Source organism: Nipponia nippon, unplaced genomic scaffold, assembly GCF_047370975.1.
Source record: "Nipponia nippon isolate SJK-2023a ecotype South Korea unplaced genomic scaffold, ASM4737097v1 scaffold_4, whole genome shotgun sequence".
In the NCBI taxonomy this organism is placed as follows: Eukaryota; Metazoa; Chordata; class Aves; order Pelecaniformes; family Threskiornithidae; genus Nipponia; species Nipponia nippon.
Window position 1 is genome coordinate 61,261,424 of NW_028262358.1, and position 15,347 is coordinate 61,276,770.

General features: G+C 41.1%; 1 protein-coding gene across 1 annotated transcript in view; it reads right to left on the reverse strand.

Annotated features, from left to right (window-relative positions):
- Window positions 1-11,451: 11,451 nt before the first annotated feature.
- Window positions 11,452-15,347, reverse strand: part of LOC148053327 (uncharacterized) — a 29,319-nt gene continuing 25,423 nt past the window's right edge. Inside the window, exons 5-6 of the mRNA XM_087775661.1 lie at window positions 14,133-14,218; window positions 11,452-11,868 (exon numbers count right to left, since the gene is read on the reverse strand). Coding sequence (XP_087631787.1) covers window positions 11,835-11,868; window positions 14,133-14,218 — 120 coding nt within the window. The 3' untranslated portion in view covers window positions 11,452-11,834. The remainder of the gene's footprint in view (window positions 11,869-14,132; window positions 14,219-15,347) is intronic.

Sequence of the window (15,347 nt, forward strand, 5' to 3'; positions counted from 1 at the left end):
AGGCACCCCAGAAATTCCTGCAGCACTAGAAAGATGCTGCTGCTCTTGCCCACCAGGCCAGTGCCAGCAAAGGAGCCAAGCAGGGATGTCACAGATACAGTGTCCTCCACAGGGGGGCCTTGGTAAACCTACACAGAGCTGCCAAGCTTCAAAAGTCTGTGGGCACCCTTCACCTAAATGTTTGCATGGGCTGATATAAAATATGAAAGGATCTTGGTATCATTAAAAATGTTTTAGACCTTATAGCACATAGTCACATGTGCTGGGAGTAGTAAGTGAGGGAGTTTGCGGTTACCAGCAGTATGATGTCTGCAGGTTCAAAACCTGGCAACACTCTCAGAGTCCTCCCCCTCTCCAGTGAAGGTCCTCTTCACTGTCAAGCCTACACACAGAGTACAAGGCAGTATTATGGACAAGTATGGATTAGGCAGACCTATAAAAGCATTCTTAATCCCAGACATGTAGAGCAGCCAGTGCAACAGTAAAAAAAGTACAAACCTTTGGCCTTTCTCAGATCACCTATCCCCAGCTGTTGGCATGATGATGGCTGAATATCACCTGGTGGTAGGCACTAGAGCTGATGCTGTAACCTCACAGCAGGTGAGTTGGTTCAGTGTTTTCTGGGCTCCCTGGTGAGTCAGTGTGGTCAATTCCCAAGGTGACTGCAGTGCAGCCAGCTGCGTCACCTGCCTAGGAAGCCTTGAAGAAACTCCGCTTTTCCAAAACCACAAAGTTAGGGTTTCTTTGAGAGTTAGCCTCCTCCGCTGCAAAGTACAGCTGGGAAAGCTGAGCTGTGAAACTGCAGAAACAACAAGAACCAAGAAAAACAGCAAGGTGATAACAAGAGTTCTGGATATCCCCTACAAATAAAAACATTTGAAAAGCTGGGTCAAGAGAATAGCTTGGGAAAGCTGAGGGAAGAGGGAAAGGGAGAAGGCGAAGACAAGAGTGTGTTAGTAATCAGAGTGGGACAATAAGTCTATTAAATTATCATTTATTTGCTTTACTTGGTATACCAGTTCCCCGGATAGGAGGTTAGGAACATGAAGGTATAGCAGCTGTGGTATCATTTCAAGACAATTCCTGGGAAGCTGCCTGAAACACATACAGCCAAGCAATGTTAGGGAACACAAAAGCAAACTCCTACAGTAAAGGTGTAAAACTTAGGGTCCTGATTGCTTGCAATCATTAAACAGACTCTACATTTCTCAGGTAGCTCGGAGCTAATTCCAGACTCCTGGCTGAAACAATAAGTCATTGCATTCTGCTTATCAGGTATTCCCTATCAAGTTCAAGTATGCACGCTATTTCTTCCTTACTTCCCACTTTTTGTCTGGACAGGTCTGCAGTCCAGTGATGGGAGTTTGTAAAGCTCACTGATTCCAAGTATAGTTTTTAATCCCCAAGTTTTTTCATGAAGGATTAGATACACCAGGTCCTGTAAATATGCATACTGTGACATAGAAAAATACCACCAAAAAAAACCCCTAAACTATGTGATCACTTAAACTTTGGAGGTGTGCTTTTATGTTTCATTTTCAGTGCTTGAAAGAAAGCCCATATTGGCATCTTCTACAGTCTGACTTTCTTTTTTATCCCTATTTCTCTCTCCTACCTCAGGTTTTCTACCTTGGCTACCATTTGTGTGGCTCTGCTCACTCACTTAAAGAAATCTAGAGCCAGTAGTTTAAGCACAGTGCTCTCACCAAGACCCAATTGCAGGTGACTTACAGCTATAGGGTTAAAGTCAGAAAGGCTGTTAGGTTAACAGCACTACTGGCAGCACCACACTTCCCAAGTTAACCACCTCTAGTCTGCAGCTGGAGCTCATGCTTTTTACTGCTTCAGACAAAATGACATGTGTTATTTTACACAGTACAAATACTGGTTCTTCAGTAACCTTACTCCTTTTGACTGAGTCAGGTGAATTCAGCTGGCAGATCAATGGGTAGTCTCTTTTGGGAGAGGAAAGGGTTAGAGGTGGTAACTACTGGATCCAACACAACTAGATGAGGACATGGACCATGAAATTATCACTGATAACTTCAGCGACACAATCCAAAATTCAAATAAGCAAAAATTTTCCCCTTTCCTGGAAACACCTACATTATCTAAGTGTTTAAACAGTAGCTAAGTGCACATAGATCTATGCATATTTGTAGAAATGGCTTTTTGACTGACAATATTATGAGAAATTGAAAGCAAAAGCATTATTATATACATCTATGTTTTCTATATAAGTCAATTATTCATTTCAGTTTCTATTAACATTTTATAGCATCTGGCTTTTGGGATTTTCACGTTACATACATGCACACTCACATACATTTAAAGATAATTGAATGTTCTGGTTAATATGGGGGTTCTTTTCTCTTTCTGAAGAGGAAAATTTTTAAACACTTGCATTCCAGGATTTCATTTTTAAAAAATTTTGGAAGGATTAAATTAGAAGACTATTTTTCCCCAAAATTTTCTGCAAGGTGTAACTAGTTTTTTCAAACCAGTTCCACTAGAGAGGCAGAATACTAGCCTTACCCTACTGTGTTTATTACTTATAAAAAATTGCAGGTACTTCTAGAAATCACAGGGAACCATTAATAGCTTCTGTCATGGCTAAATTTTGTCACCAATCTGTGCCATTTTGCAGAAGCAGGAAGTGGTGGCCTTAGTGTTAAAGATTCCGTGGTTTTCAAGAACAAATATTTCTCCTCAAACCCTTTAAAAAATGTTATGTGCAGTTGTGCTTTCCCATGCAGTGACAGAATGTCCTTCCAGACCCACAACAGTCTCCAGGAGATTCTTCCCACAGCTAATTTACTCCCATAAATTCTGTGCTGGGAGGATCTTGCACACATCCCTGAGGTTCCTGTGCTAGCAAATGGTATCAGCTGCAGAACTGGTAGATGCAGAGAGTGTTCGTAGACATGGAGCCTAGATCCTAAGACCCAGAATCTTGATTTAACTGGGAGATCTACTTGTAGAAATAACACCTACTTACAATGGATACTCAGCAGCTACATGCATAAATGACATCTGGCAGCATAACAGACTCATAGGTGAGAGAAGGAGTACTTTCAGGACCTGTAATTTAGCCAATAACAATTCCTACTACTGTTTCCCAATTAGCCAAAAGAGGGGGCTAGTTCATTCCCTTTTTTCGTGGTTTTCAAAAACCTGTTTCTAGTTCCTGACCTTGGGTTATTGGAATATTCCTGATGGAAAATGAGGTGGAATCTTCTCCGGCAGCACCTTTATTACTAGCAGATTGACTCACAGTGAGGATCTTTGCTTTCCATTTTGTTCGCAACACTTCCATCTGCATGACTGTACTTCATATTAAAAGGCCTCCACCTAGCCACAGGACCTTGCAACTTTGTTGGACCATTTCATGGCGTCAAATTAACTGCAGCGAGGAAAGAAGACCCGTTGGGTAGTGTGTTTTCAGCTATTGGAACATGCATTAAACTGTTATTTGCCTATAGCCCAGCAGAAAACCAGGCAAAGAAAAGTTGTTACGCAAGTTTCAGCATTAAGTATCTTTGACTTATTGCTGTGATTATGCTAATTGCTCATCTTCCTAGTGGGAGGTTGCAGGAAGCTGTTTTGAAGTAATCAAGCTGAGATGCAGCCTTCTATTTATAAGAGGCCTGGAAATCTTACTCTCCCAAAAAGAGTATCTAATTGAATCTCTAAAAAACAGCAGATACGATTTCTTTTTCCTCCCCCGGAATCTCACACAAGAGTTTATGATTCAGTTCTTCCTCACTGTGAATGTCTGTGAACTTTAAACGGTGCTGCCCAAGAGTACTGCAGACAGCACTTGTTCCCCTGTTCCCCAGGCTTTGAATGCACAGCAAAACCTCTGCAGCTCTGTATTAACTCCAGGATCATCTCATAGAGCTATATGGTGCCATATGAACACCCATATTACCCAACTCGTAGGCAGCTTAAATACAAAAATAATAATGTTTCATATTTACATGAAAGATTTTGGCCCAAAGCAGTTTAATGTTGTGGTATATGCATAGAGCACAAGTGAAAAGGAGTAAGTCCTGGCTGCTGTACAATTGTAGCCCCAAGAAAACTCTCTACCTGATGAGGAGGGGTAATTTAGGTCAAGAACATTTAGATCTATGCTGATCACTATAAGGACTGAACATTTTTGCTCCATACAATACCTTTTAAAGGAAAAAAAGGCCAAAAGTCAATGTATTTACCTCACACAAATGAGGGCAGAGCCCAGCACCAGCAGGATTTGAACCACTATTTCTAACTGATCTATTGAGAGCCTTTGTGTGATAAAGCCAGGGTAGCCTTCCTCAGAGCAACAAGATCATTCTGCTGAGATGAGGTTAAATTTCCTCATAGATCACTGGCAGGATTTTGCTGTTTCAGATGTTGTTGTTCTGTTTTTTTCCTAGCTTATGACTACAGTTTCTTGGTAAAACTGGGCACGTATTCTTAATAAGTTGTTCCAGGAAAGCCAGAATGACTTGATAGCAAAGGTTATATTTTGCCCAATACTTTCAACCAAAGAAAAAGAAAATGGAAAGTCTAAGTGAGCTGCTCTGACATTTCTGAAGCACTTCATTTACAGGCACATGCAATAAACACAAAGGAAATAAAGAGCTAAACCCACACTGGTACTGAAGGAAAAGGCAGAAGTGACTTTTTTTTTCACAGTAGACTCGCTACTAGGGGTTTTATGGAGGCTGAACAAAACTCAGGTTAAAATCCCTCCTCAGCACAAGGAGATTTGAAGGCATGTGTTTCGTCTCCCAAGGAAACGTCTTACCCCCCAACTGTTCTGTAAGATATTCTGGGGTAGAGGAGATTTAAGAAAGACAGGACATTCCTTCAGGCTATACTTGCCTGGAATATGAATATGAATATGGATTTATAGGAGTGGCTTTAAATATGAATTAAGCTGGCTTGAGTACTTGGTCCTTTAAATTCTAAGAGCTTTCTTACCTAAACACTGGTATTTCTGAATGTAGTCCCAGGTCAACAAATGTATCCCTAAAATTGTACAACAATGTAAACAGGACTATTGAAGAAAACACATCCCAGACTATCAAGCATGTCAAGGCACTTTCCTGGCAGATGAAGTATCATTTCAAATCACCTTTGGCAAAAAAATCTCAACTGGGGTCTCCTACACCGTGTATGAATTCCCCACAGCTGAACTTTTCGGGGAGAGGGGTTGGTGGCTGTGTAAGGTCTATTTTTAGATAGCTTGCATCTACAGATACCGGATGCTGAGACACAAGAAAAGAGTGTGTTAGAGAGAAGAACTTAGCATGGGAAACTGGAAGGATTAGGGAGTACAATTTGATTGTTTTATTAGACAGACTTATAGGATTCAGAGGCCAGGGAGAAAAGATCGCTCTTGAAATGGGATTTGAAGACAGTCAGGAGGTCACCGAAGCAAGCAACAGGGTATCTGTTACAGAAGCTGAGATTCACAGGAGAAAGACTAGGAGAAAAAGGTCCAAAATTAAAAGTCCTCATCTCCCTCTATACATCATCACAAATCAATATAAACCAAGTAATTCACAGAAAGAGGCAATTTTGTGTGTTTGTTTGCAAGCCCTGATGGATCTATTGGCTGGCATGCCTATTGTTCCTATCCTTGACATGACATACGCAGCACAGGTATCATGATGTATATAAGCCATGAAAAACTCCAGTGTGTTTCATTACCATGAGCAATGCAGGGGCTGGCTGCTTTTGACAGCCAGTGATGCTATTAGCTAGCCTTTTGCGTTGGTAGCTGAAGAAAATTCAGTCAACATATTTTAACCTTCTGAGCAATCCCAGCACATTGTGATCTTACCAAAGCAGCTGATAACAACTGAAGTACAAGCTCTGCGTCAGACAAACAGCAGCTGGGGGAAGGGAGCTCTGCTCTCCTTCCTCCCCCACACCAGCCCAGCTTGTAGATCAAGCTCGTCATCCCTTTCAAGGCAAAAGGCATTGACAACATGTTTCTTCCTCAAATAATGGAGAACGAAGGGAGCTTACCACTGCACTGAAATTTTATAGAGCAGTGAAAATACACAAAAGCACTCAACAGCTCTAAGAGAGCACAGGGAGGACAGCCCAAACCTACCTGATGCTGGGACTCCAGCACAGACATTGCATTATAAACTGAATTAGGCTCTGGTCCAAGACAAATCGTGAACTCTGCTGACTTAATTTCAGCTCCTCTCTGCAGCCTTTCATTAGGAGTTGTAAAGGTTCCTTCCAAGGTTTTTCAAACTAAGGAAACCCAAGTGGTCTCCAATTTCAGTTGTGCACTGCAATGAAAGTAGGCTGGCTGGGAGGAAAAGGAAGGTAAACTGGCCAGCCCTTTGAGTTCAGTCTGGGTCTCTCATATGTAGGAGTGCAGGAATTCCTCAGCTTCACGTTTGGAAATGGGCCCGGGTCAGAAAGTAAAAATAGAAAAGTGTGTATGCAATTCTAAGAAGCTCAGCTGCAAGGAAGGGGGAAAAAAGTTTCCTGTAGACCTTGAGTCAAGCTTTTCAGAAGTTTCAAGGACAAAGATGAAGCAGCTCCAGGGCTCCATTTCATTTTGGAACTCATAATTCATTATTCTGCACAGTGGAAAACTAGTCCCAGGAAAATGAAAGTTTTTTTTTTAATCTCATTTTATAGTTTGCTTAAAAGAAAACCACTTTGGCAAAATATCCATATATAGTCTCCACGGTTATTTTATAGCAAGACCACATTTTAACCATTATTCTTTTAACATTAGAAAAGGAGAAAATATCTAGTAAATGGATAGAATTAACAGTAGATAACACTGTTCCTTTAAGCTCCAGTCTTACTAGAGAGCAGCTGTATCATTTCCCTCAGGGAATACAGTTCTGCTTCCTTGCTCAAATACCCCCAGAATGGGTGAAACAGGTTTGTATGAGTCCGTGTATCAAAGAGAACTGAGCTTAGAGTGGAATGCCCAAATTATCTGTACATGTAAAGCTCATGCAAATTTCCTGTATAGTCCAGAGCACAAACTATATCCACCTTGAGAAGGTAAGTATAGAGGAAAACAAGGAGTAGCTAACATAGGATTAAAACATCCATCTCTTGATCCTGTCTGTTGGGAACTGGGTTGCGCAGGACTCAGCCAGCAATACCTAGCTGTATACACAGCTCTGTGTGTGTGTGTGTGTATGCAGCTATTGCTACACACAAAGGAGGCAGCTGCAGGTGGAGACACAAAGGCCAGGGCACCACTGTCTATTTTTTTTTCCACAAAAATAGTCTGGCTGCTACTGCCGCTGCTAATGGAAAAAGCAAGGAGCAGGAGGAAGTGGCAGCATGCCTCAGAAACATCACTGCTGCTCCTTCCCTTCCCATTTCCCCAGGAACCTTGACTTCCTAAAGCTTTCCCTGCCACTCCTTGTCCCCTGGCTGTGTCCTTACTCCTCCCATGACAGAGGGGACATGGCCTGGCATGCCCCCTGCACACCACCCTGGGTGGCGTAACTGAATTTTGCCTACCAAAAGCAACCTCGAGGTAGCTCTGCAATGCATCCCTAGTGCCCCCCCCAATGCCAGTCTCCACAGGCCAGGCTGGTTTGCCCCTTTGGCTTCTGGGGACTCTCATTACTCCACAGCCCCCAGGCTGGCACTGTAAGTCCCACAGCACAGGACGAGCGTGAGGACAGAGAAGCTGCAGGTGAGCTACATGGGGCTGCAGAACCACAGCAGGTCCCTCTGCCAGTCTCCTTCCCATCAGTGGCAAGATGTACAACATCCCTGGACAGCCAAGGAAAAGTTGGGCTTTCCCTAGGACTTACTAGACTAAATATAATGAGGTCATCTTCTTGGGCCTTTTCTTTCTAACTGTATTTTTATATCAACACCCAAAAGAGGAGGAGACATAAGTGCTGGTCCCCGGAGAAAGGATACATTTGTGGGTAAACACATACGCTTTCGATTTTAAAAAATTAACAGCACTGTCAATCTCACTGGTGTCCATTTTGATCCAAGATTGCATTTTATTCCTACTTCACCACAATAATTTTCTGGGTTTTGGGGGTTTTTTTGGGTAACAGTAATAAAATAATTTTATGTGAAACAAGACCACTCAAAAGTTCAAATAGATCAAGCATGAAACAGGAGAAAAATAAGAGCAGCTTTCAGCAGTTCTACTTGCAGAATCAGAGCAGACTATAGCTTAAATGAATAAATAAAATTACTAGTAAGTTTATTGAGTTATATTGTCCAGTTTCAATTGTGTCCCCCAATATAAACAGCCCAGTGATTGATGTGTTGTTGTGAATTTGTGGATTGTGTCTGTAATGAATGTGTTCTGGAATGACCCTCTGAGAGTAAATCAATACTGGAAAGAAGAGACCTCTGTTGATTTGGATTTCTGACTCTTCTAAACCAGTTTTCAAATGGTCAGAATTTCTATTAACAACAAAAATCACCCCAAAATATGAAGAATAGTGACAGTTTTCACAGTATAGGTCCTCTCAGCATCCTTGAATGTTCTTAAAACGTACTTCATGCCTTTCAGACTCTTGAGAAGGTAGGCAGATAGGGGAAGGAATCAGCTATATATTTGCCAAAACAGTAGTTTCCAACCTGTGATCACCACAAACCCACAGGCTAAATGGCCTACAAAGAGATTCTATGAAGAACAAGCTAGTCGTGAATACTCTTGGTTTGGGAAAGCGTCCACAGATCGAAACTGATGAAACTCTTCTTTTACAATAGAGCAAGATAAACTCTGTGAAGTTCATCTTTCAGCATTCAGTGAGCAGAAGGCTGAAGCAATGTGGTCCTTTCTCCTCACTTCTGGAATGGTCCACGTAGCCAATTCCTTTGATTTGAGGGTATGGCTGGATGGTAAATCTCTTTGTCTAGCATTGTACTCTTGAAAATTTCTCCATTTCAAGTACCACTGAGGATTGTGCTGCTAAAGTAATGCAGCTGCTGGAGGCATCCCTGAAAGTCCCCATCACCATGTCTGTGTCCCAGGGCAGCAGCATGTCAATAAAGTCATGTCCTTGGCTGTCACATTGCTTATCAAATCCAAACAGAAACCCAGAACTAGATCTCCCCAAATCCAGTGGAGAAATTGCTAGCTATATAGCCAAAGTTTCCTAATTACTCTGTCTTTATTTTATTAACTAAAAAGTCTCAAGCTGGCACTAATTCATTCACTTCATTTATCTGTGCTGCAACCAAAAAGGTGGGGTTTAAATTTGCACCAGGATTTAGTGCTGCTGAGTCACAGTTACTGAGCTCCACTTTGGTTTTGCAGCTTTCAAACTTCTTTTCCTGTTTGTTACGAAATCTGTATTGCTCTGCTGTGAATTTAAATGGGGCAGGGCAGCCTAAGTTTTGCTGATGAGTAACTTCAGTGTTTTGGGGGTAAAGAAGAAAAAATTACTTCAACTGCAAAAAATTAATATACATACTGTAAGGAGAAATTGCTCAAATATGGGCAGGTGACAGTCAAAGTCACAAGTATCATTGCAAAAGAGCTGCTAAAGTGGAACAATATTTATGCACTGCAAACAGATTTGTGCTGCTGAGCAAATCTGACTTCTCTTGGGAATAAACCTCAGAAACACGTTCATTTGGAGGCAACACAGTGGGCAAACAAATACTTTAGTGTCAAATAAAATTAAATATAAAACATGAGCAATGGGAAAGTTAGACGTGGATATTCTATATTATCACTTCTCAGGCCTCTTGTTTGAGAAAGGGTGTCTGGGAAGAATATTTACTACTATTTGTTACTATTTTTTATAACCTCAGTGCCCTAGAAGAAGAAAAGTGGAGATACCACCTATAAAAAAGCTGGTAGGAGGAGAGCTTACAGTCACACTCGTGTCCTCCTCCGACTGCTAGTCATCAGCACCCACTTCCAAAACTGTATCACTTTACTCTTTCCGGTACTAAACCTGCATTAATGGCAGCCTAACTGTGACAGAAGGCGTTGGCGTTCTGTGTGTAATGATGTGACAGCTCTCAATAGCAACACATTCAAGTGTGGATCAAAAATGAGGAACAGTTCAGAAAATGGTTCAGCCAATCCTGCCTTCACTTCTAGGGGGAACGTGGTATCTGGACACACAGGAAGACACAGACATCATGTAAAATACACCAAAAACCGCACGCATCTGGCTGTTTGTTGTTTATTGAGCTCCAATGGTACGTTCAGCAACTTGCATGTGAATCTTCCACTGCATTTAGGTCATTCCAAATTATAGTGTCTCATTTTCCACCCCAATATTTGCAGATTTAGATTCCTTATGCAAGCTCCAGCTCTTCCAGACTGGGGGGAAATTTTACCAGCAGGATGTATGGGATTGTTCATCTTTAGTATCTGTAGCCAAGTGTCCATGATCTGCCCCATGGATATACAGATTTCCCAGTTCTTTTGGGTTTGCAAGACCAAATTGTTCTGCTTCAATATAGTTCAGAGACCCCCCTGCCTCCACTGGTCTTCTTCCCAAGATCACTAGGAGGTGAAGGGGAAGAACAAACAGGACAAATGCATTCCTGATGTAAGCAGATGAAACCTTATAACTCATTTTTCCTCTGCCCCCATTTTAGGAATTGTCAGTTGAGTAGCAGCTGTTTACACCAATTATGAATTTGGCCTAAGATATAGAAATAAAGCAGCAGATTATATTCCATGGAGAGTACATTAAAAATAAACAATGCATGTGTGTGTGTGTCAGAACTGAGTCTTGAGTCCTTAATTATAGGAAACAGGAAATACTTTGGTTGCCCTCCTTCCCAAGATCAAAATTAGTTAATAATTAAACCACTTCTTAAAGGTTCCTTCTCCCTTTGGCTTTACTGCCATTGGGGAGGGGGAGGGAAGGGCAGAGGAGGGGGGAGGAAACCAGGGATCACCATAACAATATGTAGGTGGAAAAAAGAGACATTACACCTTCTAAGATAAGAGCAAGGAAAGCATCTCATGATAAAATCAGCTCGTCCTTCCCTTGTGCAGCACAGTAGGTCATTCAGGAGCATTCAGGAGAATTCTTTTGCTTCCTTACTTTTTGTCACAGCCATATTTAGGGAGCTGCAGAGCATTATCAAAAGGCATTCAGGAGCTGGGGTGGGGGGCAGTCTTAGCAAAGATTTCAACAACCTTTAAACCATTTGCCAATTTTCTGCACAGAGATCCAGCTGGAGGTAGAGATGAGGGGACAGAAGTTTTTCTTAAATACAAATAACCTGGCATTCTTCTCTACTTTAAGGCATTGTCTTCTCTGTGTTTGCATTTCTTTCTTTTTAAACTAATCAAATTTAAAATTAGCAACTCTTCAGGTAATCTGAGCCAGATTCCCAAAAAAGTTGCATGAGACAACTCAGTGGCAGCATTTAGTCTGTTGCAAGCAGTCTGTGCATGCTCAAACCCCATTAAAACTCCTTTATTAACATTTTTTTAGACCGGTATAATGACACACTTTGTACAATAGCATAGGTAAAGAGTGAGAATCCAGGCCTGCAGCTTCACGGTAGAAAGAAAATTCGCATCTTGTCAATATTGAGCAAAAAAGGCTGCAAAAGAAGATGTAAAATCAGGTTCATGTTTAAAACATCTAAACTAATTTTGCTTTAGGAAAGAAACAACACATTAAGAACAATGTGTGAATATCCACTGACAGCCCTGAGTGCAGAATATTGTTTCAATAGTGCAGTTTGCTCATATACATAAAATAAGTAGGATTCAGTTGGTTAATAATTTATCTGGTGACTTCTTAATCTTGAACCAAAAATACCCTTGAATGTTTCCAGAGAAGCTGATATCAGGCATCCACAGCAGCTGTAAAATCTGCCCTTTTTCTGCTTTATACTGGCTGACAGTTCATCATAGTCTTGGCTCTGCAAAAGACATACATACGTGATTAATTTAATGCGCAGCAAGTAGTGCTATTAACATCATGTGCCTATGCCTTCCCAAACTCAAGGGCTTCAGTTCACTTACATTCACCCAGTGCCCTCTCAACATAAGACAGACCGCTTGGGAGGGACTTTGAGCAAATCTTATTTCAAAGAATGAAGGAGAGGGAAAAAAAAGGATTTTTATAAAGGAAGTATCTCTGTCAGCAGTACAAAGCCGAGGCTGTCCACAGGGGCTTGCAGGATCCTTTCTCTTGTCTGGCAGCAGCAGGGCACTACCCAGCCACAGCGGCCACCACCGGCTCTCCAATTGTTAGCCCTGAACACTTAGCAGCATGATCAAGAGGGTTGGAATCATGACTGAATAAAAGTTCCCCAAACAATGTAAATGAATATACAGTTATTTTTTTGCCACGTTGGCAAAAGAAACTTCTGTGTTTGAACCTTTTGGCTTCCATCAAAGAGTCCTGGCCTTGTTCTTCTGAAATCCCTCAGAGAAAGGCCCCAGGGCTGAGGCAGCGACCATTCAACTGCTGCCGGTCTTCCAGCAGATACCATTAACCGTTTGGCTGCTAATTCCCCTCTGCTGAAAAATGGGTATCTGCTCTCGGACTACTCAGCATTTATCTGCTACCCTGATGTTCTTGAAAGTTCAAGGTTCAACAACAGCCAAGCACTTAAGCAAGCACTTACTGCAGTTTGGTGGTCAAATGGATAAGAGCGATTACCTCCAAGGACTCCTTGAGTGTTTTCAGCCCTGCTGCTGACTCACTGGCTATCCCCAAGCAGCTCCCCCAACTTGACTGCATGGCGTGCATTAATACCGAATCTGTGAGTCTTACTTAACCAACTAGTGTGAAAGGCTTTATATCTCCTAAATAAGAGGAAGTAATGTGAGGAAAAACACCTAGTGTTATACTGGATTTTAAACTATAAACCCAATCAGCACATTTTGGAGTGCAGCTATGCTGAACGCACACATTTATCAGCAGGAAGCATTGATACTTCATCTCTCCAGTCGGACCATGAGAGTGAAAATTTCTTATATCAATCTTGCAAAGAATGTGCTCCCTTGCTGCAATAAAACAAAGCAAAACACATTCATGCAGCCTGGTAAAGCTCCCCTTAATGCATGTGCTTACAAATAGAGTAGGCATAGGTATTTGGAAGTTAAACAGATTTGTAACACAGTGCTGTAAAAAATAATATCACTCTTGGTATTAAGTGGTAATTTCAGAATGTTGAGGAGAGGCTCTTAATGAGTTTACTGTTGGCTACCATGGAGAAGATGATAGGACTGGGATGCCAGATCATTAAACGCTTGGAATTATTATTCCTTTTAATATTGCAGTGGCCATAAAGGTCAACTCAGTCTCTGCTACAAAGGATCTTACAATTGAGTCTTCATTTTTCCCAAAGTTTGTTTGTTGCTTTTGTTTTTCTAAGTTTGAGAACATCCAGATATATTTCTGCTCTCTCAGACTCCATAAAAAGCTTTCAAGACTATATTTGGTGAGAAGATACTGTGGATATTAAAGACACAGAATAGCCACACACTGCATTGTATTATTTTCTGCTGCAAACCACCACAAAAGTAATTACCATGCTAGAAATCCAGGTTGGTGTTACTGAATGGTTATCAGATTCATCTAGCATAATTCTCACAGAGAAAAAAATGGCTTGTGCTAGAAGAAATAGATTGCCAGTGTACTCCGAAATATGCCCTCCCCACCATTCCCATTACTCTGGAAGAACTCCTAAGTATTAAACATGGGCACTAGACAAGGTGTACAAAGCAGAATGAAGCCTGAATTTCTGTTTAATGAGTCATCACATGCTCTCTCAGTAATTCTTTTATGCAAGAACTTCCTTAAAATGTCATCATTAATAACATGCTATTTGGATGCCTCAGATGAGTCTCAGGTTTCCACTATAAACACACTCGCTTGTGATTACCACTGGAATAACAGGATTTAAGTGTTAGTGTCCTACTTCTCCACGAACAGGTAACACTTAGGATTCAACCCCTGACAAGCTGTCTTACAGCCTGACCTGCTTTGAACCAAAACGGCTAATGCAAGCACAGCTCCACTAGCACACAGACAACAGTGGTTCCCTGGCAAACTGTCTCTTAAGTTTAGCACTGGTCTGAATTTTCTCTAGCCAGTTTTTTTTGTTCCTGTAAATCGGTTTTCACTGCTCAGGAGGTAAAAAATAGAAGGGGTTTTGACAGAAATTATACTCACTGCAAGTGGTCTAGAAGTTTGGGACATGGAACAGGGCTGCGTGGAGAATGCTGTGATTCTGAGGTCCAGAAAACGGTGTTCACATCCTAAGAAATTATATCTTTAGACTATGGTGTCCTCAGCATTACTGCTGCAGCTCTTCACAGTGTTTTGGACTGAAATAAAATTCCTTGCCTCTTAGATATTTTATTTTAACATATCAGGAACACAAGAAATTTACACCAGCTTAGGTGGGCAGGCCACAAAAGAGTAAGGGAAAAACAACAGAACAGGAGGATTTTAAGTTGCTTTGGAATACAGTGGATTCTCTCAGAGAACAAACTGGCTTGGTTCCACTTGGTATACAAAATATTGATTATTTTGTGATTTTTTTAAAACAAATAATGCAACATTCTTCTATATTATTTGGTTATTTTTTCTGCATTGTTGCCTAGTGCAAATCTCATAAAATCAAAATCAAAAACAATGTAGCATAAACCAATGTGAAATCAAAACAATGTAGCATAAAAATCTCCAGGCAGATACATGATCACACACACAGCTTTAATCCCTTCACATTTCCTGTGGTCACATCAGGTGTTGGCTAAGACTTCAATTTTTGCTTTTTCCAACAATGACAACACTGCTAGCTCCTGCATGACATATAGGTCATTTGGAGAGACAGATAATAGGTATAGAGATATACACTTGCCTACATATATATTCAGGGAGGAAAAGAAAGGAAAAGGATCATAATATATATATTCTTGTCTAGAAAATAAATTATGTTTGCATTTGTACGTAGGGCTCTTGATTCCCATGAGGCAGTTATTAGAAGTTTCCTTCTCATATTTAGTCATGTTTGGAATTGTTTTCAGGATGTTTAGACTCTTTTCTTCAAGTTGTCACCAGCTCATTACCACAGAATTACATTTTACAAACAAGAGCTGGCTAGAGCCAACTTGGCTTGGCTACTGCTGCCTGAGGGAATTTGAAAAAATGATAATTTCCCTGCCTTTGGAAATAGACAGGCATGGACCCAACTGCAGGCAATCTCACCCCTTTTACTCCCTTTCTGAGCCGAAGCAAGCAGCTTCTGTTTTCTTGGAGGAGCTCTCCTGTTATTTGAAAAGAGAACATGCAGAATATTTTTATCCCCAAAACACAGTACATCTGAGCAGACATGAATTTTCATCTTAATGACTCTCAAAATGCAGTGCTGCACAATAGGGTCCC